General features: G+C 38.0%; 2 protein-coding genes across 2 annotated transcripts in view; one reads left to right on the top strand and one right to left on the bottom strand.

Moving 5' to 3' along the window:
- Sh3bgrl (SH3 domain binding glutamate rich protein like) overlaps positions 1 to 19,050 on the bottom strand; it is a 92,990-nt gene extending 73,940 nt beyond the window's left edge. The window contains exon 1 of the mRNA XM_032889400.1: positions 18,925 to 19,050. Coding sequence (XP_032745291.1) covers positions 18,925 to 18,969 — 45 coding nt within the window. The 5' untranslated portion in view covers positions 18,970 to 19,050. The remainder of the gene's footprint in view (positions 1 to 18,924) is intronic.
- A 4,586-nt stretch (positions 19,051 to 23,636) lies between these two features.
- LOC116888460 (multiple coagulation factor deficiency protein 2 homolog) lies at positions 23,637 to 25,033 on the top strand. Its single transcript, XM_032889740.1, has one exon. It carries the CDS (start codon positions 23,733 to 23,735, stop codon positions 24,168 to 24,170), a length of 438 nt encoding a protein of 145 aa, XP_032745631.1. The 5' UTR covers positions 23,637 to 23,732; the 3' UTR covers positions 24,171 to 25,033.
- Positions 25,034 to 25,294: the final 261 nt, after the last annotated feature.

The following is a 25,294-nucleotide window of genomic DNA, read 5'->3' as shown; positions in this document are numbered from 1 at the left end:
CGACAAAACTTCCTCCTGAAGGTTACCTGACATTGATCTGTCCAACAGTTAGACTAGTGCTCCACTGATAAATATAGTGCATAAATACTGATTTAATAACTGATAGAAAAACAAAAATAGCTAATCTAATAAAGAAAAATAGACAAAAATGGTAAAAGAGTAAAAGTAAAGAGAACTGCATTGATAAAGAGATATTAGAGAAGAAAGGTTAACAAAGCATAAGACCAAGGACTCTGGAATGAGTGGATGAAAATGCACTTGCAAAAACAGAGAAGTGAGAAAAATTTGTGATTATGCAAAATTAATATGCCCAGATGTCTGGATCAAACAGTACCTTTAGTGCAGTGTTTCCACTGACAGCACCTAAGGTGATTTTAGTACGTGAGTGAGCATAGTTATTCAGTTGAATATATTTATGTTAATAGGTAAAAGAAAGCTAAGCAATTACCACATCAACTCCACGATTTCACCTATATTACTGTTGAAAATAAATCACTTTATTCATGCATGCATTCATTCATGCATTCAAATTCCATAAAGGTATATTCATTATGTACTTGCCAATGACTGGGCACAGTGTGGTAGTCTGAAAACACAACGGAGAGTAAGATTAACATCAGAAACTTTACAAGTTTGTAAGGAAGAACTATCACAGGAAAGATGAATAACATAGAAAGCTTTAGACACAACCCAACTAGAGTGTAAAATATATTTAATCCATGGAGTTCTCTGGAGACAGTTAAGTATTTTTTGTTAATAAATGAAATCCAGGTAGAATGGATGGCCAAGGAAAACAGCGCAGAAAAAGCTTCACTCAAGCATCAACTGAGTTGTGATTCAGTCCATTGTTTTCAGCAATGGAAATGTTATGAAATGGTGGCTAATAGTCATAAGCCATGTCCTTCTACATTTAGAAATATCAAAAATAAATCTACACATCACTTTAAAAGGAAACTATTACAGCAGCAGAAGTCATCCTGACTTTTACAAATCTACTTTTTTCCCCACAAAGAATATCGAAAAGAAACCTGAGGTGAATGTAGATCTCTAATAAAGGTTTAATTTTAAAATGAAAGTCCAGGCCAGGGAAATGGCTTAGTGTGATCCTTGGGGCCATACAGTGAAATGACGAAGACTGACTCCTTCAAGTTGTACTCTGATCCCTACATGTACATCATAACACACGCACATGAGCATATACATGTGTGTATGTGCATGGAGAATAAATAAAGAAAAATGTTACAAGTTTTTTTAAAAAGAAATTCTACAGATAAAAGTGTATTTACTTCTCACACTGAGGTTAAGGTCTAGCATTCTTCTTTTTGAGGCCTTGACCCGAGTCATAACCAAGTTGATAATACAAAATAAAATAGCATATACTTTTGGTTAAAATGTCATGTATAATTATTATGATCACCTTAGTTTTGATTGTATAATATTACTAGAAATGGTACTGGAGATAGTCTGAATGACATGATACTGAAGGAAATAACAGTTTAATGTGTATGTATGTATGTATGCATGCATACAGTTGAGATGGGAGCTAGATTTTCTAAACTTTCTATATAATCCATTTGGCTGTTATTTGAACTACTGAAGTTGAGTCAGTTTTTCCCCTTTGCAGAGTTTCAATCTGTACCCCAAACTGTCCTCACACTTGGAAGCCATCTTCCTGCCTCAGCATCCCATGCTTTGGGATTACAGTCATGGACTATCATACCTGGCACTAGAGTCAGCTTGAAATCAAGAATATCCTAGAAGAAGCAATAACATCACTGCCTGGTTTCTCCATGGACTCCTTTCTTTAAAAGTGTTGCCAATTTATCCAATGCTTAGTGAATCCAAGGCATTTCTGCTAGCATGTATCTATGCTACAACGTACATCTTAGCTGAGCTTTGGTTCTGAACACAGATATGCACAGGCAGCTCTAAGTGGATTCACTGGGTTAAAAAAAATAATGAAGTTAAGAGGGAAAAGTGATAGTGGGAGACAGAGGAAGAAATGGAAAGAAGAGAATGGGGTATAGATCTATAAACCTACTATGTTTATATATAAAACTCTTTAAAAATAAATAATAGCCCTAAAATAATCTCAGTGGAACAAGGTATTTACATTACCTACTCAAAAAGTTCATACACCCATCCTTCATTGCACCTTCTTATCAACAATGATTCTCCTTGAATTTCTCTCAGACTACTTTTTGAAGACAGCTTAACTTGTATTTCACTCTGTAAATCACATATATGTGGATAGATAGACAAATACAGACAGATGGACGGACAGACAGGTAGACTGATGTGCTGTGAGATATGGGAGTTAATATTAGAAGTTAAGCTTCTAATAAAAGATAACCTATATTTACCTCAGATTGCAATGGTAAGCAGATTAACTGGCAAGTTTAAATTGCTGAGCCTCATAATTGTTACTCAGTAAGTTCCAAATTGTGAAAAGAAGTCTTAGTTTAACATGTGCTCCACCAACTCAAGATACCTTATTTCTGTGTGAGCATATACATACATATCCATCCATAACTTAGGAAAATTATGTTTTCATATTTGGGACATGTACAGTAGAAAGTCAAATCTTTAAAAATAATTTAGATAGTCTCCAGTGAGACTTACCACAGATGCGCCTACAGTAGATGAAAAATACTGAACAAGAGAATATGTTTTATATTGTAGAAATGAAATATTAAGCTAACATATTCAAGAGAAACAGGATTTAAAAGAAAACATAAAAATTGGATGAACAACGAAAAACATGTAGCACATCTTCAATAGCATAGTATCCTTTACCAGAAAACAAAGATTTGGAAATGCCACTGTCAAAGGCATTGTGACTCATTGATAAGTGGCTATTAGCCCAAATGCTTGAATTACCCTAAATGCATAGAACACATGAAACTCAAGACGGATGATTAAAATGTGAATGCTTCACTCCTTCTTTAAAAGGGGAACAAGAATACCCTTGTCAGGGAATAGGGAGGCAAAGATTAAAACAGAGACAGAAGGAACACCCATTCAGAGCCTGCCCCACATGTGACTGATACATATACAGCCACCCAATTAGACAAGATGGATGAAGCAAAGAAGTGCAGGCTGACAGGAGCCAGATGTAGATCTCTCCTGAGAGACACAGTCAGAATACAGCAAATACAGAGGCGAATGCCAGCAGCAAACCACTGAACTGAGAATAGGAACCCCGTTGAAGGAATCAGAGAAAGAACTGGAAGAGCTTGAAGGGGCTCGAGACCTCTTATGAACAACAATGCTAAGCAACGAGAGCTTCCAGGGACTAAGCCACTACCTAAAGACTATACATGGACTGACCCTGGACTCTGACCTCATAGGTAGCAGTGAATATCCTAGGAAGAGCACCAGGGGAGGGGGAAGCCCGGGGTCCTGCTAAGACTGACCCCCAGGGAACTAGACTGTGGGGGGGAGGGCGGCAAGGGGGGGAGGGTTGGGAGGGGAACACCCATAAGGAAGGGGAGGGGGAGGATTAGGGGATGTTTGCCCGGGAAACCGGAAAGGGAATAACGTTCGAAATGTAAATAAGAAATACTCAAGTTAATAAAAAATAAATAAAATAAAAAAAGGCATTGTGACATAGTAGCTTGTGTTCTGGAGTTCCAACCTTCTCTCCCTCCTTCCTTCTCTCTCTCTTTTCCTCCCTCTCTCCCTCCCTCCTTTCCTCCCCTCATTCCCTCTCCTTCCATCCCCCCTTCCTTCTCTTGCACTCTTCACTTTTATGACTCTGTATAATTACTTTAGTAGTATTTTTCTTTCCTAAAGTATAATTCCTTTAGAACACAAACTCTGAATCAAATGTCACATACAACTAACCACAAATCAACGTGCATTCTTATTTTTTCCTTTCATTCAAGCACTGACGGGGAATGAATTTGGAGCTTCCAAAAAAAAAAGTACTCTGGAACATATCCAGTACTCTTTTGATATCTTAAATAGTATTTGTTTGGTGTTTAGACAATCTCACTAGGTAGCTGTGGATGTACTGGAATTCAGCTATGCAAAGCGGGCTGGCTTCAAACTTTCTTCCATTCCCTGCCATCTGTCTCCAGGATTGCCACTGGGACCACTTACACTGTACATTCTTACAAAGAATTCTTACCAAAAAGAGCCATAGTTAAGAGTCAGAAGAAGAAAGAGGGTAGAAAAGGAAGGAAGAAGGGAGGATAGAAGGAGAGGGAGCAAAGGGAACAAAGGAGGGAGGGAGAAGAAGGGAGGTGGAAGGAGGGGTGAGGGAGGGAGACTCAGACTCATTCCTCAAGAGAATAATTCACTTACAATGGTAAACAAATAACAGGCCTCTCTCTTCTGTGCTAATATTAGTATTTTCAAACAAAACAAGTAACTGAAAATCTTGTGAAGCCACATCTACAATGACTAAAAACATAGGCAAAATTTTCATTTATGTAGAAGAGGAAAGACATTTTCTTCAGCTAACAATTTTAACCAATTATTGTGGTGCTAGTAAAATTTTTCCTTCTTTCAACAAAATTCAAAGTAGTTACTATTACTCGTTTAAAAAAAAAAAAACAAGTCTATGCATTCCCCAGGATGCAAGTTTAAGGTCTTTTATTTCCCTCAAGAATGGTCATTACAAGGGCTAAAGCTCTCTAAGCTCCTTCCTTTCTCAGTCTCAACTGGTGGCTCCTGGTTGAGTGGGGCATGATGAGAGGAAAGACTGCTAGCAAAGTATCATTTAACTACCTTAAAAAGTCACCACCTGGAGTTCAGGGTCCTCAGGCAGGTATTTTTCTCTACAACTGAAACAGTTTAGTTCAAAATTTTACAACGGTTCCGTTCCTAGCAATTGAACCTTTTAAAGGCATTGCATTGAGTTTTAAGTCGGTCTTGTCCTGTAATTTTCCTCATTAGTACTGCCATTCAGCTATGGCCAGTGCTTGAGCTTTAAAGGCCTACACGTTTAAAAGGTTTAAAATGTCTATCTTGAAATTTATGCAAATCCAGCAAGTTGCGAGCCTCATGCAATAAACACCATGTGGCAATGGTAATGTCATCTTATAATATGACCCCATAATGTACTGATTTACAGGCATGGGCGATACCCATAATGCTTCCTGGAAAAAGAAAAGCAGAAGGAAAGAAATAAAAATCATGGGATTTATTTTTAACTTTCTCAAAATAAAAGCTACAGGCTCTTTCCAAAATAATTTTAAAAGGCTTGGCATATTATTCTAGTGGAGACTTGAGAAAAAACATATTCAACTAATACTAGGTGAATGTTTATATCATACACTGTCCTTTACTTCCTATGTTTCTGATTTCAAAAATCTGATCTCTCAGATCTCAGATCTCCCAGGGAGATCTGTCTTTCACTTGTCACCCAGATTTCCACATCATACTCCTGGAGTCTAGACAAAGAGTGAACATAGAGTAGTACTCCAGGGTAACACCATGGGAGAGTGTATGTTTCCTTCTCTGGAGAGTTTCCTAAGAGAAAATTGATCATAATCTTTCTGGGCCAGCTCCCAAGCAGTCCTTACATGGATGGGTTGGATGCCTGTCTATGACCTCACCTAGATAGATGCTTCTAAAATTCTTTCAGTTTGATAGTTATAAAAATAGAAAAGAATATAAGCAGATTTTTATCCAGTAGACACCAAACATTCTATCATATAGTTACAAAAAAAAAAAAAAGAAATTGCTTTCAATATATGATGCTTCTACTTACATAATGTCCCTTTAGTCTACCAAAAGCAGTACTATTAAAAAAACAATTGATACTTGAAATGCAGTGTTAAAAGGAGCAGCTGTGGTTGTAAGAGGAAACTCATCTACCAGAAAACCTGGTTTCAGACGCATATTAACTCCCAAGGATAATGCAACAATTTTTCTCTCAGAGTTGAATCAGTGCATTAAGCTGAGCTAGAAATATGTTGAGAAGGGAAAGAACTAAAATTATGTATTTTTCCTATTATTTGGTAGAAACATAAGAAAGCATACTAATTATTTCAGCATTTACCTTTTTCCCCCCTGTCCTACGGTCGGCCAAAGACTAGCATACTGAATAATAACCCCATGTTGTAAACTCTATTGCAGGATATAACCCTTATCCAGTTTAGCAGAGATATAAATTGTGAAGCAAACTGGTATATAAAACCTGAACTAAAATTCCAACCAAAAACTCAGGAAGCCTAGAAGCTTTAGAAAAGCACAAGAAAGGCGAGAGAAAGAGGGAAACATGAGACTAGCCTAGGGGAGTTAGGCCTTTTTAAGTATTGTTGAATGCACCTCAAATTTTTGTAAGGCATAATTATTCATACAAACTGTCCAGGCCAGGCTGATCACAAGGTAAAGGAAATCTAGATAAGCCTGGGTAGGATTGGTCAGACAATAAAAGAATGTTTTAGTGTTTTCCTCTGGAATTCCAAAATAACTGATAGGAACAGTTCAGCAGAAAAAAATACCAATCTTTCAGCTTGTCATCACAGCTACATTTGACTTTAATGAGAACTGACCTCAATCGTGCCTCTGGTGCATGTTCAAGTGCAGGAAAAATAAAACTGAAATAACATTTTACTTAAGGTCTAATTCCCACACCCTTCCAGGGAAATGGCAAAGAACTGGGTAAAAGTTCAATTGAAATAATAAATTATCACTGCTTTAGAATAACTATTCAAGGAGTTGTGACTGGAAAATAAACAAAAATGCATTTGAACATCTGTTGAAGACACTAACTTCTGTGAGAGTTTAACAATGTACCAGCAGAGACACCCCAAAAGCATCTCGGCCAGTGAACACCTCAAAGATTCTTATTTACTTGCAGACCTTGTAACTTAGTCCCCTAAAATGACAAAACCACATACTTTTTCATTCTGAGTCACACAAGAGTCTGAGAGACATTTCATTTATTCCACGTCCTTTCTCCGGCCTTGAGAAGTCTGTAATCTATGATTGGCATAAATGTTTTCTGAATGAATGTGTGAATTAGAGCATGCAAGGAAAAAATCCACAGCACAAATAAATCATAGACTGAGAACTGACGGAACGTAATCTAGCTACATCTATTCAAAATGTCCACATTTTGCAAGGTTCTTCATTCGTGACTTTGAGCTGTCTATATAGTTTTGCATATATTCAAATGTTTATCAAGTTAGTTCCATGTAGAAGTTTAGAGCCAAAGCTCTATAAACTCTCAAATCTAGAGTGTAACCATTTTGTTATTATGGAATCCCAAATGATTGCTTTTATTTCTTTACCTTCTTTGAATTCCCTTCATAAGAATCCAAGTCAGCCCATGAATCTTAAGGTTTTAGAAGCATCAGTTTACTGATCTCACAACACTATATTAGGCAGCCTTCAAAAGGCTCCATTAGCATTAAGAATGAAAATAATTTAAATGATTTGACTGAAAAAAACCCATTACATTAGTTGCACTTTCTTATAACTAAAATAATCCATCTCTTAGAAAAGATTTAAAGTATAAAACACATACAGACACAAGTATATTTTTTATTTCAATGCTTGGAATCAAATCCAGGTCTTTGCTTATACTAGATAAATGCTGCCAGCAAACTAGTGTATTCTAAAGAGCCATGTTTTTAATTGGTTTGGCAAATAAGGGTAGTGGAAAGTGTCCAGCCATTCAATACTTTCTGAATTGTGACTTCCTGTTTCTCCTCTTACAAAAACAATGCACATCTGGTCAGTTAAAATAAAAGAACTCTCTGCGTGGTCAATATATATTTAACATGAAACTTTAGTTAGTAAGGATATTTATTTATTATTGTTTCTGTTGTTACTTCAAAGGGGGTCTCACTGTATATTCCTAACTAACCTGTTACTCACTAGGTACTATTAGATAGCCTTTCCTTTTATCACACTATTACAAAACTAGACAATATATATCTCTTCTTCTATGTGTATTCTATTCCTTATGTCTTTCAATCAAGTTAATGCTTTCAGTATGTTACTGAAACTATGTCCAAGATCAGTAATAATTTCCTCCTTTTAAATTCAATGGTGTTTCATCAATTTTCACAAGGCTTATACGGCACTACCAAACAACGCTCCCTCAACACTGGCCTCTATCCGAGCTTCCATTCTAGACCTCTTTTCTTTCTTAATGAATCTTCCTCCTTTGCCTGTTCCTTTCACAACCTCCTATGTGTGAACTTTCACCAAGATTGTACACCCTTATCCTCAGCCCTCTCCTCATCTTCTAATTCCTTCCTCTTCATTCTCTCTTTTCCACAGCTTCAAATAAAACCATGTGAACGGCTCCTACACTCTTTAACCTTCTATCCATCATCTCTTCTCAACTCTAATCATATATTTCTGAATACCAACCACAAATTTCCAATTGGTTGCCTATTTGCATTTGAATTGCACCATGACATCTACTGAAGCATCTGCTAATGTTTAGAGTCCTACCCCATTCTAATTATACTCTAGATAATAATAAGTAGAGAAAGTACATGAATATTATTCACGGCCCTTTGTTTCATTCTAAAATAGTTCTAAAATAGAGCCCTCCAACCTCGTTCTAATACTTAGCAGGCCATCAATAGAATTCATCTAAGAAATAAAAACACTAACCTAGCCTCAAAATTTGCTGTTAGACATAGGGATGTTTCTTTTAGGGTTTGAAGCCATTACTACGACAAAGGGAATTTCTACAACCTGAGAAGGTTTTTAGAAAAACACATTTAATAATATATATAATATGCCACCTGTCCTTTTATTATATGCTTTCACATTTGATGATCATTAGTTCAAGGTCACTCTCAGCCTCAGTTACATAGAAAGGCCAGCCTGGGGACTTTGGGAGACTCTGTCATAAAACAAAAATGAAAACAAACAAGAAAGACTAGCATTCCAATTTCAAATATTTATAAAAAATCTTGTGACAATCAATGGTAGCCCTTGTTGATAGACTCAGTGGTTGAGAGTGTGTTTTGCTCTTACAAAAGACCAATTTTGGTTTCCAGCATCCAGCAACTAACAACCATCTGTAACCCTGGTTCCAGAGGATCTGATGTCCTCTTCTGTCTCTGTGGGCAGTATACACGTGCTACACAGGCATACATGGAGGCAAAACACCCACACCCATAAAATGAAAGGAAATGAAGAAAATGATAATCATTTTCTCAAGTGTGGGCGCAGTCCCAGTCACTTTGCATAGTAAGAGATTGTCTAAGAACTTTTACTTCTGTTTTCAGAGCAATCCAGGTTTGAAGAATCCAAGAAGACCAATTAGCTTCCTTTACTCTTAGGTTTTGCTTTTACAAGCTATAGTATTGCATTTTTTCCAATAGTTGCTATTCAGATGTGCTCTCTATGCTGTAAGTACAATGTTTATGAATTATTTTGCATAAATTAACCTTAAAGCAAAACTCTTAACTCCTTGCCCGGGGTTAGGGATTTAGCTTAGTGGTAGAGCACTTGCTAACAAGCGCCAAGGCCCTGGGTTGGTCCCCAGCTCCGAAAAAAAAAAAAAAAAAAAGAACTCCTTGCCCAATAATAGATGGAAAAATCTATCTCTGTAAATGAATGATTTTCATCAATTACTTTGCTTAAATGAACCTTAAGAAAAATTCTTAACTCCCTGCCCAATAATAGATGAAAAATCTATCTCTATAAATGAATGATTTTCAAATTTTATTAAATATTGATTTATACTAAATGTACTTGAACATCTAGGCATAAATTATAGCCAAGCTTATGTTTCTTCGGGTTTTCACAAAGTATAGAAACACCAGCTTCAAAGTAGACAAATGCAATGTTGCTAGCAGGGCAGGCCTCTCACTCGAGTCTCTGACAGTTGAGTAATGTTAGGATCCCTTGGGGTATGAAGTTTAATGATCACATTCTTTTATTTTATTTGTTTGGAAGAGTCAGATTGAATCCCATGTGATACACATTCTTCTCTTAAACTTGCCATACCTAAAGATTTAACAGTGCAATGTAATGTATACAGTAAATATAAACCCCTTATATAAGCATCTAATAGTATAATACAATGTAAACTACAAACAAATGGTATTCACAAAAATGTAATAGATAAAATCCGTTCTTCAATTCCAACTTCCAAATTAAATCACAATTCCTTATGCCTAGACAATAACTAATACACTATGACTATTTCTTCATATTCTTTTCATCTATGTCTTTCAACATCCTTTTAAAATGATGTTGCATGAATTCAAATGTGTGCCTGTTTTATTATTTGGTAAACTCACACCACCAGCATCTTTGCCTCCTCAAAATTGCTGGAAATTTTGAATTTAACCTCCTTATTCTTAATTTTTAAAACGAAACTCATTAGAAAATGTTCGTCTCTGTTTTTAGAAACTCAAAAGTTTTAGCGAATACAAAAAGGCCAGTTATATGTAAGTTTCTAAAAAAAAATGAGCTCAGATTCAATAAATTTCAAAAATGAATTCCTTCTAACATTTATAGAAGCTTTCTTCCATGGTACCCTTCATTTTAGCTCATAATCTGATAGTGAGAATAACAGAAAACTGCAGTAGTCTACTCATGCCAAATAAACAATAATGCCCCTCACCCTTAAAATAATTCTAAAATCAGATTGGTTTCTCTTGCTGCTGTTAGGACACCTAATACAAGGTGAGTTTATAATATTAACCTAAGGTACACATTTTATATTCTACTTATCACTATCAGTCTTGAGAGATCATTACTTTGTTTTTCTGCTCTGAAGAATTCTAACTTCTCTACTTGACACAATAGACCCTTAGAACTAATTGTCCCTGATATTGTTGTAAGCCAATTAGTTATGAAATGTTTTCATGATTTTTTTCAAGATCAGCAGAAAAGAAATATTGGAGTGACTTTTAAGTTCAGAGAAGTAGAGTGAGTAACCTAGAGGTTAAAGCCAATGGCTTCTGATCTGACAAATCTGGGAGACTGTTTCCTAGTTATATGACCTTGCTATACTTTTTTTTCAGCTTGTTTTTGTTTCTTAAAGATGGGGGCGGAGGGGCTGGTGATGTGGCTCAGCAGTTAAAAGCACTGACTGTTCTTCCAGAGGTTCTGAGTTCAATTCCCAGCAAACACAGGGTGGCTCACAACCATCTGTAATATGATCTGATGCCCTCATCTTGCATGCAGATAGAGCACTCGTGTGTGTGTGTGTGTGTGTGTGTGTGTGTGTGTGTGTGTGTGTGTGTGTGTGTGTGTAAAAAGAAATAATGGGGTTTAGACATCAAGGCACATGCCTTTAATCCCAGTCTGTGAAAGGCAGAAACAGATGACTCTCTGGGAGCTCAATGCCAGCCTGGTCTATACAGTGTGAGTTCCAGGACAGCTACTGCTACCCAGTGACCTCAAACAAAAATGTGGATGATAGGCCCTGGTGTGGCTGGACAAAATTGTCATTTCTGAACTAAGGGTGCTAAATGACAAATTACATATAAAGTTGTGGCTACTGTGCCAGGTATATTTTAAGTACTCTATGAAAGACAGCAAGGCAGCTTATAAAATTACTTTCTAGACTTTTTTATTTTTATTTTTTATTTGTCCTGCTTCAATCCCAATGCTTCAGCCTTTCTAGGCAAGCACTGTACCACTGAGCTGTACCACCAGCTTTTTTTTTTCATAGTGCTATCAGCTAAAGCTGACTAATTATTTGGGCTTGAAATTAAAGCAAGTTACTTTTTCATTTTTTAAACAATAAGTGGGTATCTACCCGTGTCTTCCTTCTAAACCAACTTTCAAATGTTATACTGGAGATGATGGTTTCCTAATCCCTACAACTTTGATTAAATAAATACTGTTAAAATTATAACAGGGAGAAATGAGTCACACTTACGATGAAACAACTGTATGAGAGGTGATGGCAACATAAACAGACCAAATTGTCTCACAGTAGTTGTTACCTGAGATGGATATTCTCTACTGCTTAGAACTGAAGTTTAATTAGTCTTGACTCATTGTTGGAAATCTCCCAAGCAGAAATGTTTGGCTCTAGCCCAACTCTGTCATGGGCTCTTATTTCCAAAAGAGCTAAACCAAAGAATATAATTCAAAGACAAGAATCCAAAGTCAGACTTTATAAATTATAAATATACTGCTGTCCAATTTAATCATAGACTCATAAAAATCTACCTTTCTTTTTTTACCATGGTGGGGTATAGCCACAAAATACAGGGTTTTGTTGTCGTTCCTGTAATTAGGGGTTGGATGAGTATGTTTTGTTTTCTTTTTTTAAGTTTTTTTTTCCTTTTCTTTGCCCTTTTTTTTGACACACAGTCTAACCATGGAGCCTAGTCTGGCCTCAAACTTAATATACCTGTACTTCCAACTCCAGAGTACTACAATTATCAGTTTGCACAGCCACACTTAGCAAAAAAAAATGTATATATATATAGTTTTTAAAAATAGAGAATCAAAATCATTGAAGTTGAATATGCTGCACAAGCTGTTACAAAAAAGGGTAAAAATTACTTAAAATATGATCCTGTAAAAGCCTATGTGTGCAACGCATGCAAGCATATTAAGTTGTAAAGGACAGAGCTAGTGCTGGCCTTACTCTTTTTACCTAGTTTCCCTCTTTTGCCCTCGTCTCTCTCCCACCTTATTCTTAAATCAAGGTTGTAGATGAGAACACACTTACAGAATAAGAGGATCACCCAAGTAGGATTTTTCACTGGGATGTGAATATGTGCCTATATGTGATATGTATGTATGAATGCAGGCATCTCAAGGTAAGTGTTTGGAGAACAGCTTTCAGAAGTTCGCTTTCTCCCCCTACCACTCAAGCTCAGGCCTTTAACATTACCATTTTTACTCACTGAACTACCCCGCACTCCCTACTTTCTTTCTTCCTTTTTTTGAGACTACTTAGAATGTGACCCTGGTAAAGTCTATGTGTGCATGCATGCAAGCATAATAAGTGTAAAGGAAAAAGCTAGTGCTGTTTCTCTGTGTAACCCTGAGGCCTGGAACTCACTCTGTAGATCAGGCTGGCCCCAAAGATAATTATCTTTGTAATCATAAATCAAAATTGTAATGGGCTAGAGATGTAATTTCTATGCATATCTACACATAGAGGGTATTCAAATAACAATGCACTAAAGGTTCCAAAGTCCCTATATTCTTTGTAATCCCAACTCTGCCAATTCTAGCTCTTTGGTCCTGATCAATATACAGCAAATATCTCTTGTGAATCTCACTTTGAATCTCTCCAAACACAGAAATGGATCTCGTAACAGCACTTCCCGTACTTTAAGAGTTAAACGGGATAATATACGGGAAGCACTAGGCACAGTGCCTGGAATGTGCGATGCCAGTTTGTTACTATTACTGCAACCAAATGGTGAGCAGCCATGATAAGGAGACGGTAGAGCAAGAACAACAAAAACCCAGCTAGTCCTGAACACTTAAATGCACAGAGTTTGAATTTGCCGTGGTATTTTTAAACTTTTATTTGAATTTTTATTATGTTCTGCAAGTCTACAGCCCTTTCCGAAGCCATATATGCAGAACATAAGCAGTGGGCTAGAAAACAATTCCTCTGTTTAAAACTCTGCTGGACTGCCCAAGTGTTAAATGTCACCTTTGTCTCTCATGCTAACAAAAGCAGTTGTCATAAAAGATGTGCCCTTTTTGTCTAAAAGTATGTTTGTTTCATCTTGGTCTAGATAGGAAGAATTAATTAAATTGTAATTTTAAAAGGTCTCTATCTAGGTAGCAAAGTAGAATTGAAGGTGAACAGATCCCCTCTAATCTATTTAACTTTATCAATAAAACACAACATAAAATTAACCCTTGATAATCCAGTTAAAGTAAAACATATTCAATAAAGACACATAGTTGTCAGCAGCTGGGGTTGCTTGCACAAGACCAAGCCAATCAATACTGTAACATGGATAGGAGCAGAGCCTATATGTCCCTACCTCTAGATGAGGGGCTATGGACAGTTGATGGCTGCTGGTAGAGGGAGAGTCAATTTCCTTTAAAGATATTCTTCCCAATAGGTTTACCATGCTCCAGTGGAAGCCCCACACTAATTCGTAAGAGCAAATCAAAATTTGACTTGATAGATTATCATATTTTTTAAAAAAGGACAAGACATATGGAATCATGAGGGTAAGATCCAGGAGGAGTTAAGGGGACAAGGATATGAACAAATACATCACATGCATACGTAAACTTCTCGAAGAATAAATAAATATATACATATAAATACATAGTTAATTGTGCAATGCATTTAAAAAAACACACCTGAGAATAGACACAAAGAATTAGAACATTTAGCCTGACAAGTGTTTGATCTTTAACACAGAGCATTCTGGGAGAAAAGTTGTTAAGGATATTGTTTTCTTTCAACAGAATAATGAGACTTTATGCTAAAGATAAATTCACGTTCTTTTCTTCTATAAGATTATGGTGTTTACCTTTCATAATACATTCTGCTGTAGAATAGCTATTAGATTTGTAAACACTTTCAGGTCATGAGAGCCACTACCATTGAGATGTTTCCTGTCTACGGCCATACAACCTTGAACACACACTATCTCATGTGATCTCCAAAGCTAAGCAGAATAGGATCTGATTAGTACTTGGATAGGAAATATATTTCCTAAGCCTTTATAAGAAGGGCTAAATTATTTCAGTGGCTTTACTACTATTACAGGGAGTTCAGCTTTCAAGTACTGGTTACAGAACTGATTCTTCTTCATTCAGTCTTTGCACTTGACACTTGAAAGTTGTCATTCTCTACAGCTTGGGGTTCTGAAAAGTATGCCTATTCGTTCGGTGGTTTCTGAGTTTGATCTTCTAACTAGTTTATGAATAACTTTATATAATACCATTCCAACAAAGCTTGGCAGTTATGGCGTGCTCAAAAGCATGTTTCAAGCCAGGGTTCAATTTATATATGCCAGGACAGAACAGCAAAGAACTCGGTCACCTAACATAAAATTACTGAAGAACCACATGACAGAGAACATGCCTTCCTGCTTTACATACAAATTCCAAATGATGAAAATAGTGTGACTAGGAAGTTGTGACTTGATCGAGAGTATTCAGTTCACTGCCTTGTTTTTATTACTTGTGAGTGAGTACTATCATGGAATCCACCGTAAAACTAGCTTTGTTTTTAGTAGTTATAAGAGAAATAAAAAACGAAAGAGAAATCATTGCATATACTATCCCATAAATGAAATCCAGAGAAACCTCCTATACACTATACCCTACAAGATTCTTCACCAATGCCCACAAAATACATGCATAGAGGGCATAAAAAGGATCAATATGGATCTGCAAAAAAGAAGACAGGCAAAATTCTCCTAATCCAACTAAAACTTTCCCAATCTTTCATCAGTCTAATAATTTCAACGAAAGGTTGATGCTGGTTTTTTGTTTGTTAAAAATTACTGCAATTTGTTAAGTTATGTAGATATTGTGTTTAATACACCATTTTCTTCTAAATACAAATTTACAAGGCGTTGCTTTCTAAATCGAAACACACACTACTACATAACATCACATCAATAGTGGGCACAAACAAGTCTAAACAGACAAGGCAATAGAAAGCCATATGTGGTGGCACAAATCTATAGCAGTTCCGACATTTGAAAGGCACTAGGTGGGTCACTGAGTTTGAGTCTAACTTAGGCAATGAGTTCTTGTCTCAAAAAATTAGGAACAAATGTTAAGTTGGACTACAGTGTGGTAAGAGATAAAATAGTAACACAGAGAATTCACTCTCTGTGAACAATTGGAAACTGAATCCTTGCTAGATGGTTCCCACCAAGAGAAACATTAAAACCTCAATTACCATAGCTTCGCCTAAAATTTTTCAGTGTTGCCTTTCCTAAGCGTCTCTACCCTCCTATTCTTGAGTGAATAAGCCACATAAGCCACTTACTTAGATTCATTTATAGACACAGCATCCCTCCTACATGCTAGCTCCCCATTTTGCTATTCCCACTTATGGGCATGCCCAGTCAATTCTTTTAAACCTGCAGGACTTACTCATTCTCTAAACATCTAAGGTCATGTTCCCATTTACGTCTTCATGCCTGCTGGCTGTTCTGCATCACTGTCATGTACTTTTTTTTATGGCTATGCACGTTTGAACTCAAGCAGCTTTCCCTGCACTAAAACTCTGGCGCTTCGGTGCAGTGCTATACTGGGGAAGTTGCTTAACCTCTCTATATCTGCATCTCCTTTTCTGAAAGAAACATAGTCATGGCTTCACTGTGAAGAAAATGTAAGACAGTACCTGAGACAACTTAAGCATTTCTATCTGCTATTCTCACAGGAGTTACTTATCAAGAATCCACTGCAGGTAGATGGCAGTGGCATACCTTGAATCCCAGCACTTAGGAGGCAGAGGCAGGTGGATCTCTGAGTTCAAGGCCGGCCAGGTCTACAGTGAATTCTAGGACAATCATGGATACATAGAGAAACCCTGCCTTGAGAAAAACGAACAAACAATAGAATCCACTGCAAAGTCTAATCCATTTGATTGTATATCTAACCTGGGGAAACAAGCACTATTCCTATGTATTGGGGCAGAAATGAGAACACATTTTAAAAGTTTTTTTTTTTACATCAGACTGAGAAACTGAGAAATATAAGAAGTCTTGGGCTGTAAATATAATATTGCTTTTTTGTTGCTGTTCTAGATCAGTTATAGAACAATTAACCACCTAAAATTCTGATTTTTGTAATAGTCAGGAAAACAGAGCTCAATACACAAGAATACTCATTGCTCTTGCAAAGGACCTGGGTTCGGTCCCCAGCATCTTCATGGTGGCTCATAACCATCTGTAACTCTAGCTCCACAGACCGACCCAACACCCTCTTGTGGTCTCCATGGGCATTGGGAATTCACATAGCATGCATCTGCAGGCAAACCATTCAATACATACATATTATCAAGTCAAAGCCAAACACTTAAAACACTCATTAGACACATAATAACTTACACGTATGTATCTTTCAATTTTTTTAGATTCCAAGAGAACACTTGCCCCAAAATTTCTAAATCGTTTGTTAAAAGGACAATGCTTTTTTGCTATCTTAAAGGGAAATTTCAGTACTGCAAAATGAAATTTCCTCTCTCAAGTAAATAGCCACTACTCCATTCATATAAAGGAGTTCTCCTTAAAGATATTCTTCGTACTATGTTAGGCTTATTTTTTAAAAATTGCAAGAGCATAATAAAAATCATTCATTTTGATATTTTCATTAAAAATGTAATTAGTATAACAGTGGACAAATCCTTAATTATCCATGAAGAAACAGTAGAAACAAAAGACAAACACCATAAATATCTGTCATTTGAATAATCTAATAAAACTCTTAATCCCTTCTGGGGCATTTAGAAATTTTATGTCTTAACAAAGAGGGGGGTGTGTGTGTGTGTGACTCTATTACTTGATGAAATTCTTAAAGCAGTTTCTCCTTCAGTTTACTTCTAGAAGAAAGAAAAGAGAAAGCAAAAGAACAAATACCAGTATTGAAACTGCATGCCCTCAGGAAACAAAACAAACAAAAACAACAACAAAAACCTAAGTGATTGAGAGGTTCAATCTAATAAGGATTAACCAACAGTATTAAGCTAGTTTTTGAAAATGCAGTTGTTTTAATAGATTGATATTCAGTAACCCATGCTTTAATTTGAAATATCAGAACGTTAGGTATGGAAGACAAGATGCTTCTAAAGTGAAGTGCAAAGGAAATAATTTTTTTTTCAAACTAAACATTCAAATAACTTTAAGAGTAGGTTTTCTTATATTTTGAAACGGTCTAAACACACCCACACATATTGGCAAAAGACAAAGTTCAAGGGTCAAAGTTCTGGTGATTTCCTATAGTCTACAGTTCTATTCCAAATCCTACTAAATGTAAATAGGAGCAACCCAACAACCCAGGACTTCTGCCACTCTAAAGCTAGAGGAGTTTTCCACATTCCAATTCCTGAGCCCACACATCTGTTCCTGCCACTGCTGGCCTTTATTTTTCCTCCTGGGGTTGCTGGAACAGAGGCTCTTTCAGTTAACAGGCGTATGCATTCAGCTTTCCCAGTTTACCCAATGCTCCTCAGAGCTGCTAAAAACTGGTATTCTAAGTTAACAATTGGCAAACGAGTCAAGGAAGAAAGCCCAATCCTCCAAGAGGCAGCAATTCAGCTGTCACAAGTTCTTTTCCCGGTTTTTATCAGTCTTGGAGGAGTAGGTTTTAGAAACAAAATCTTTCAAAGAAAAAGAAAAACTCAAAGTAAGTGCCATGGGAGAAAGGGAGTGGGCATATCTCATACTACATTAAAATAAAAGAAAAAAAAAAAAAAAACCCGCCCTCACACTCCAAGAAGAAAAAGGAGGAGGAGGAGAAATAGGAGGAGGAAGGGGTAAAAAGACATTTGTATCATTGTCCCTGACTTTCTCCTGTTTTTTTTTTTAATTATATACCCCACCTGCACACTCTCAAAATAATTCCATTCCAGTGGTTTCACAATAATTCCAGTACTTCAGCACCTCAGGAGTCTTCCCCTCCCTTCCCATCAGTACCCTCATCCTTTACAGAAATGCCCCCTGAACTCGGTACTTAGAGCATTTGTTAAATGTCTCACTCTAAAAAGCCTGAAAGCCACTTGTTTTTTATTTTATCTGACTTCACCTAACTGTGAAGTACCTATACCAGTCACCTTCTAAACTTGGTAGTTTTCTTTCTCCTTTAGAAACGAAATGTGGCACTAACGTCTCAAGGCAAACAAAAGCTAAAAAAAAATGAAATCGACACCCAACAAAGGAAGAAAAGGAAAGAGGGGGGTATTGTGGAGGCGATGCTTGCGTCTTCTAGGAGAAAGCTTCCAGTGTAACTTCTGCAATTTAACGGTTCTGGGGCGGAGGAGGACTAGTGTGTTGAAAAACAACAAAGGTGGACTCCCACTCTCCTTACCGCCGTAGAGCCAGAAGAAGATGCAATATACACATGGATCACCATCCTGGAAACAAGGGCTTCTGGTCGGTCACCGGAGTCTTGAAAAGGGCTGGGAAACAGCTGCAGCAACGGCTAGAACCGAGCTACCGGCCAAACAGAGGTTGGACCGGGAGGGTGGGGGAAGGTGGAAAGAACTGGCCAGAGCCCCGCCTCCACCAGCGGCTGCTTTCAATGAGCTTCCAGCACTGCAGTCCCAGCCCCAAACCCCGGAAGGCTCGGGCTCATTTACATCATTTCTAAATTGTTTTTTTAAAACACAGGATCTCGAACAGCACCGCGAGATCTGTTGAAACAATTCTTTTTGACTATTCCCTTTCCGGGAAGGGGGCGAGGGAGAAATAAAAGAAGGGGTAAAAAAAAAAAAATCACTCCATCAGAATAAAGGATCCTTTCCCATGAACACCAGAAGTTTTGCGTGTTACTTCCTGCTCAGAAATGTATGCAAATAAGATAGCCGAAAGCTAGCTTTGTATTGAGTCCAGACACTAGTTTAAATTTCTTTAAACCCACGTTATCAAAGTCTTGTATATTTTAAGTCGCTAATAATGAATTGAGTGATTTTTTTAACCTTAGTTGGCAGCAGAAATTGAGTGCTGAAAAGCTGCGAGAGGAGGAGGGCTGGAGAGAAGTTTCAAGTTTCCCCAAACTGGCAAGGACAGAATAGGTTTTCTTTTTGTTCAGAGTTCTGTTAAAATATGGAACAATCCTTTAGTGAGAACTTGCAGGAGATCTAAGCAACAACTCTAGAATGAAGGAGGAAATTGTAAAGAAAAAAAACCTACTCTACAACCCTAGAATGAGAGAGGAAATTGCAGAGAAAAAAAATCAACAACTCCAAAATGAAGGGAGAAATTGCAGAGAAAAAAAATCATCTGAAAATACCTTGGAAGTACTTTTTGCCCTTGGTGTTTCATACCTGTCATCTCTGCACTTGGAATAATAAGACATGATTGCCAGGGATTAAAGTTAGACTATGCTACAGGGTGAGACTATTGAAAACTAAAACCAACCAAATAAGAATAGACTTTCTAGAAATTATCAAGTACAGTAAACTAGAGTAATCTAGCCACCATCTTCATTACCAACATCATGGCTGCTGCTAATTTTACTTGCCAATTCACATAACAAGAAAAATCTTTATAATCATAAATCAAAATCACGATCATGATTTTGAAAAATCTATATAGTTCCTTTTACGCTATCACTGTACAGCTTGTTTTAGATTTCTACATTAACCGTTTGGACTTATAGATTCTTAAAATAATGAAAGAAACAGGAAGAACAAAATATTTCTAATTAGTCTACAAACTATTGAATGCAATCAACTATTCCCAGAAAACTCAATAGTAGCATTAGCATAGAATCTGATGGGCTTTATCTATACCTTACAGAAATGAGGCTGGACATGCAATTCCCTTATAGATCACACTAAGACCCAAGTTGGAGTTATCATAGAATGGTCATTCTAGAATGGCCATTTCTGCTTAAATTTCCTATAGAGAAATTGTCCTAGATTGCTTACCTTTATTATTTGCATGGAAAGATCAGTCAATTTGAATAAACTGGGTTGGATCAAAGAGTTTTCAAATAGCACGTATAATCCATTCCCTTGGAAAATATTAACAACGAAATACCAACGCCTTCAAAAATTAAAAATAAACCCAGATTGTGTGAGAAAACTTTGAAAACACTGAACACTATCCCATGGGCCCATAGTCCCTGCTACTCAATAAGAAAATTACTTTGGTTCAGGAGTTCCAAGCCAGCATGGACAATTTAATGAAAGCATATCTCTTAATTGAGCACAGCCCCAGGACCTAAAGAAAATTACTACTGTGCTACAAATCAGCTTTTCCAGGTAAAGGAGATAGAGCAGGTGACAAGAAGTTAAAAGTAATGGTATGGGGGAAAAGTATTTTGAATTTTTATTATTATAAAATGCTATTTTGTAAAATTCTACATACAAAAATATACTTAAGTATTTCTCCCAGGTTAAAAAAAATATGATTTGAATAGTTTTATGTGTTTCAAATTCATAGGACTACCAAAAGTTATACAAACAATTGTCTGGCTAGTTTTTTTGACAGCTTGACCCAAGCTTGATTTTTCTGGAAAGACGTACATCAAGTCAGAAAATGCCTCCATCAGATTGTCGGAAAGTCTGTGGGGTACTTTCTTGATTAACAACTGAGGTGGGTGGAACAAGAGAACTAACTACTGAAAATTGTCCTTTGGTCTCCACTCATACATCATGATACATGTGTGACCATGCACACGTCAACACCACACAAGAAGACATATACAGACACATGCACCCACATACCATGCACTTCATTCACAAACAGTAATAAACACAATTTTACATTGTTATTATTTGGTACAGAACTGCTGATTAACTGAATAGACCCTGGAGACTAGCATTACAATACTATCATGTAAGCCCGGTATCGTCATTGACTGGGATGGCAAAAGAATGTTACTTGAAGAATTGGTTAATGTTACCCTAGTCATGATGATTGGATTGTGGAGATTTGAGCTAAGTGCGTTTGTTTTGGTTGCAGAGAATAGTCTGAATACAATGTGTGTGTGTCTGTGACTGTGTGTGCCTGTGTGTGTGTCTGTGTGTGTCTGTCTGTGTGTGTGTGTGTGTGTGTGTGTGTGTGTGTGTGTGTGTGTGTGTGAGAGAGAGAGAGAGAGAGAGAGAGAGAGCCAGCATGTGACTATATAAGTGTTTGGGGGGTTCTGGTTTGCACAGAGGAGACGTCTTAGGAGAGATTGTAGGAGTTGGTTCTCTCCTACAATCCTGTGAGATCCAGGAATCAAACTTAGGTCTTCATGTCCACCTGCAAGGGCCTCCATTCATTGAGTCATTTTGTCAACCAGAGGACATTTTTAACATGTCTTACTCTATATGCCTCTCCTCCCTCAAATATCCCTTGATTAACCTGAAATAAGACATTCTGTACTTTTCTAAGGTAGAGGTTAGTATTTCCCTATTCTAAATTCCATTTGCTGGAGTAGATCCCATTGTGGCAATGGTCATGAGTGCAGTATTCCTTAAGCTACATACTTTAGTTCCCTGTCCTGGATTGTTGATGCAATGATTGTACAGGTGTATACTAAGACAATTTCAGTGGTCTCACCATATAGTGAGTATTAGGGGGTATATAGCATGTGCTTGTAGAGAATAGAATTGAATTTTTAAAAGCATTGAAAGTGAAGATCTCTCTCATGGAGTAGGGCTCTGTAGAGAAGAATCTCAGTCTCTACAAACTGATTTGTAAACCTGACCTAAAATAAGAGGTAAAACCTCCCGTCTAGAGATTCTACCTCGTGTTTCAAATTCATTTTATCACTCCTAGTAGAGTGTTATCCATACCCACTTGAGAGTCTACTTCATAATGAGATACCTCTCCTCCTAATTTGATCCTTTTCCCTGAATGTTCTTCCCATCTCATTGTCTGAACTGATTGTCTCTTCAGGATAGCACGTCTCCCTTTTCAAGCAGAGACCATTTCTACACTTTCATATAGTACTTAGAATTAAAAATTCCAGGGTGATTCAACTTTTTTATATTAATTTGTTTATTGAGTGCCCCCTGCTTTGTTGGTGTGTGTGTGTGTGTGTGTGTGTGTGTGTGTGTGTGTGTGCGTGTCTGTTCACGCTAATGTAAGCACACCCTCATGACATGACATGAGATTGTAGGGCAGGAGTCTGTTCTTTCCTTCTACCATGTAAATCCAAGATATAAAAATCAAATAACCAGTCTCAGTGACAAACTCACTTACCCATGGAACCATCATGCTAGGCCTAAAAAATGTTATTTTCTTACTCAGTCCAAATATTTGACCACCTTGGCAGAAGAAGCTTTAAATAATCTCTGATCTCCTTTTGATCTCCCTCTTTTTTCTCTCTCTCTCTCTCTCTCTCTCTCTCTCTCTCTCTCTGTCTCTCTCTCTCTGTCTCTCTCCCTCTCCTCCTCCCCCCTTCCTTCCCCTTCTTCCCTCCCTCCTCCTTTTCTTTCCTTCTTTTTCACTTCTTTTTAAAAATTGCTTTTATGATTCTGAAAAGATGGTTTAGTAGTTTAAAAGCACTGGCTGTTCTTCCAGAGGACCTAGGTTCAATTCCCAGCTCATAACAGTCTATAATTCCAATCACAGGGAATCTAATGCCCTCTTCTGGTCTCCATGAGCACTGCATGCCCATGTTGCCAAGAGATGCAGGGAAAATACCCATACACATAAAATAATAACAAAATAAAAAACCTCAAAAATATTTTGAGGGTAACCTGAACTATATAGGGAGAGGAGTTTGCTTAAACCTTTATTTTTATGTGTATGAGAATTTTTCCTGCCTGCCTGTCCTTATTATGTGCACCACCTGCATGCCAGATGCCTTCGGAGTCCAGAAGAGAGCATCTGATAGCTAGAACTGGAGACATGGATTTACAGACCCTTGTGCATCACCAAGTGGATGCTGGGAATTGAACCTGGGTCTCCTGTAAGGGCAGCCAGAGCTCTTAATCACTGAACCAGAGTATGCATTAAGAGAGTATGCATTTTCCTGGTCTCCACAGCCACCAGACAAAAACACAATGCACAGGGATATATGCAGACAAAACAGCTATATATATTAAAATAAAGAAATTAAAAATAACATTTGTGGGGTCCGGCGTGTGGAGAAAAAGCGTCGGGGGGACGGCAGCTGGCCAGGTTCATCCAGAAGTGCTTCGCGACTGCGTCAGGGATTATCAGGGTACTGGAAGCATGGCGTCCCTGCAGCTGCTCAGAGCTCCCTTCCTGTGTGTTCTGCTCTGGGCCTTTTGTGTTCCTGCTGCCAGGGCCCAGGAGCATAGGGCTGGTGTCCACCATGGCAACGTGGGCCTGGACAAGAGCACAGTGCACGACCAAGAGCACATTATGGAACATCTGGAAGGTGTCATCAACCAGCCAGAGGCGGAGATGTCCCCACAGGAACTACAGCTCCATTATTTCAAAATGCATGATTACGATGGCAACAGTTTGCTTGATGGCTTAGAGCTCTCGATGGCCATCACTCACGTGCACAAAGAGGAGGGGAGTGAGCAGGCCCCACCCATGAGCGAGGACGAGCTCATCAGCATCATAGACAGCGTCCTGAGAGACGGTGACAAGAACAATGACGGCTACATCGACTATGCAGAGTTCGCCAAGTCGCTGCAGTAGGTGGCTGGCCCTTTCCTGTGCACACGTGACCCTTGCTAATGTGATGGACATTCTGGTAATGAGAAGCAGCTTATTTCTGTCTACTGCTGCAGCGCTGGTAAAGCCTGTGGCAGTCTGTTAGACTGAGGTAGGAGGAAGCCACAAGGAATACGGAGAGAAGTGGGGCAGTGTCCTTACGTGCGTTTAAACCTGTTGGACAAGAGCTGGAACCTTCCGAAGGGTGGTGGGGTATCTCAAGCTCCCGGGAACCTGACTCTAGATGCCACTCTAACTTCTTGATGTTATTTCATGCTACCTGAAAAGTAAACACAGTCTGCTTTGCCAAGTGGACACTTCAGTGACGGTGGAGGGAGAGCCGAAAGCCGCATGCCTTCCAGTTGGGTCCTGCCTCTGGGCAGATGTGGTCAGTATGCTGTTCCCCAGGCATACAGCATCACGTCCTAAAGCCACAGCAGGAGAAGAATGTCACCCACGGAGTCCACCAGACGCAGAGTGAAGACTCCTTACCCACTGGCATTTTGGAAGCGAAGCGCCATTGGCCTGAATACTTAGCCTTTTCAGATCTTCAGTATCTTACACAACTACTGCCACAGCCTGTGCTCTGTCATTTCAGCCCGAGAGAAACCTTGAATTGGGTGTGCTCTCCGCTCACCACCCACCGTTTGAGCTCCCTGACCTTGTGTTTTATCCTTGCTCCCAGGGCTCCCTTCTCGGCCTATGAACTATTAACTTGGTATCGCAGGTTTAAACTGTCAGCTGCTCTAGCCTAAGTCAGACCAGAAAAGATCAGTCACTAAGGGTGGTGGCTAACCTCATCCAAGTTTTGAAGGAATGTTTTAAAATTACCTCTTTGAGCCTGAATATGATAATTTTTTAATTTCAGGGAAGAGCAGAAAAGGAAGCAGTAGTAGCTGAAAAGAGAAGCAGCCATAGGTCGTACTTTCGTTGTAGAAACGTCATAGACTTACTGTAAACGAATCCAGAATGATGGTGGGATCAGAAATAGAAACTGAATCAGATTTGCTTTACGATGTATAGAGACTTATTTTCTTTATTAAAGTATTCTTGTAAGAAAACTTACGTATTTGTAAAACAGTTTTCTGTGTCAAGTATTTATGCAATCG

Source organism: Rattus rattus, chromosome X (genome assembly GCF_011064425.1).
Source record: "Rattus rattus isolate New Zealand chromosome X, Rrattus_CSIRO_v1, whole genome shotgun sequence".
NCBI lineage: Eukaryota > Metazoa > Chordata > Mammalia > Rodentia > Muridae > Rattus > Rattus rattus.
Note: the sequence above shows the minus strand (reverse complement) of the source record. Positions and strands in the feature narration are given on the sequence as shown.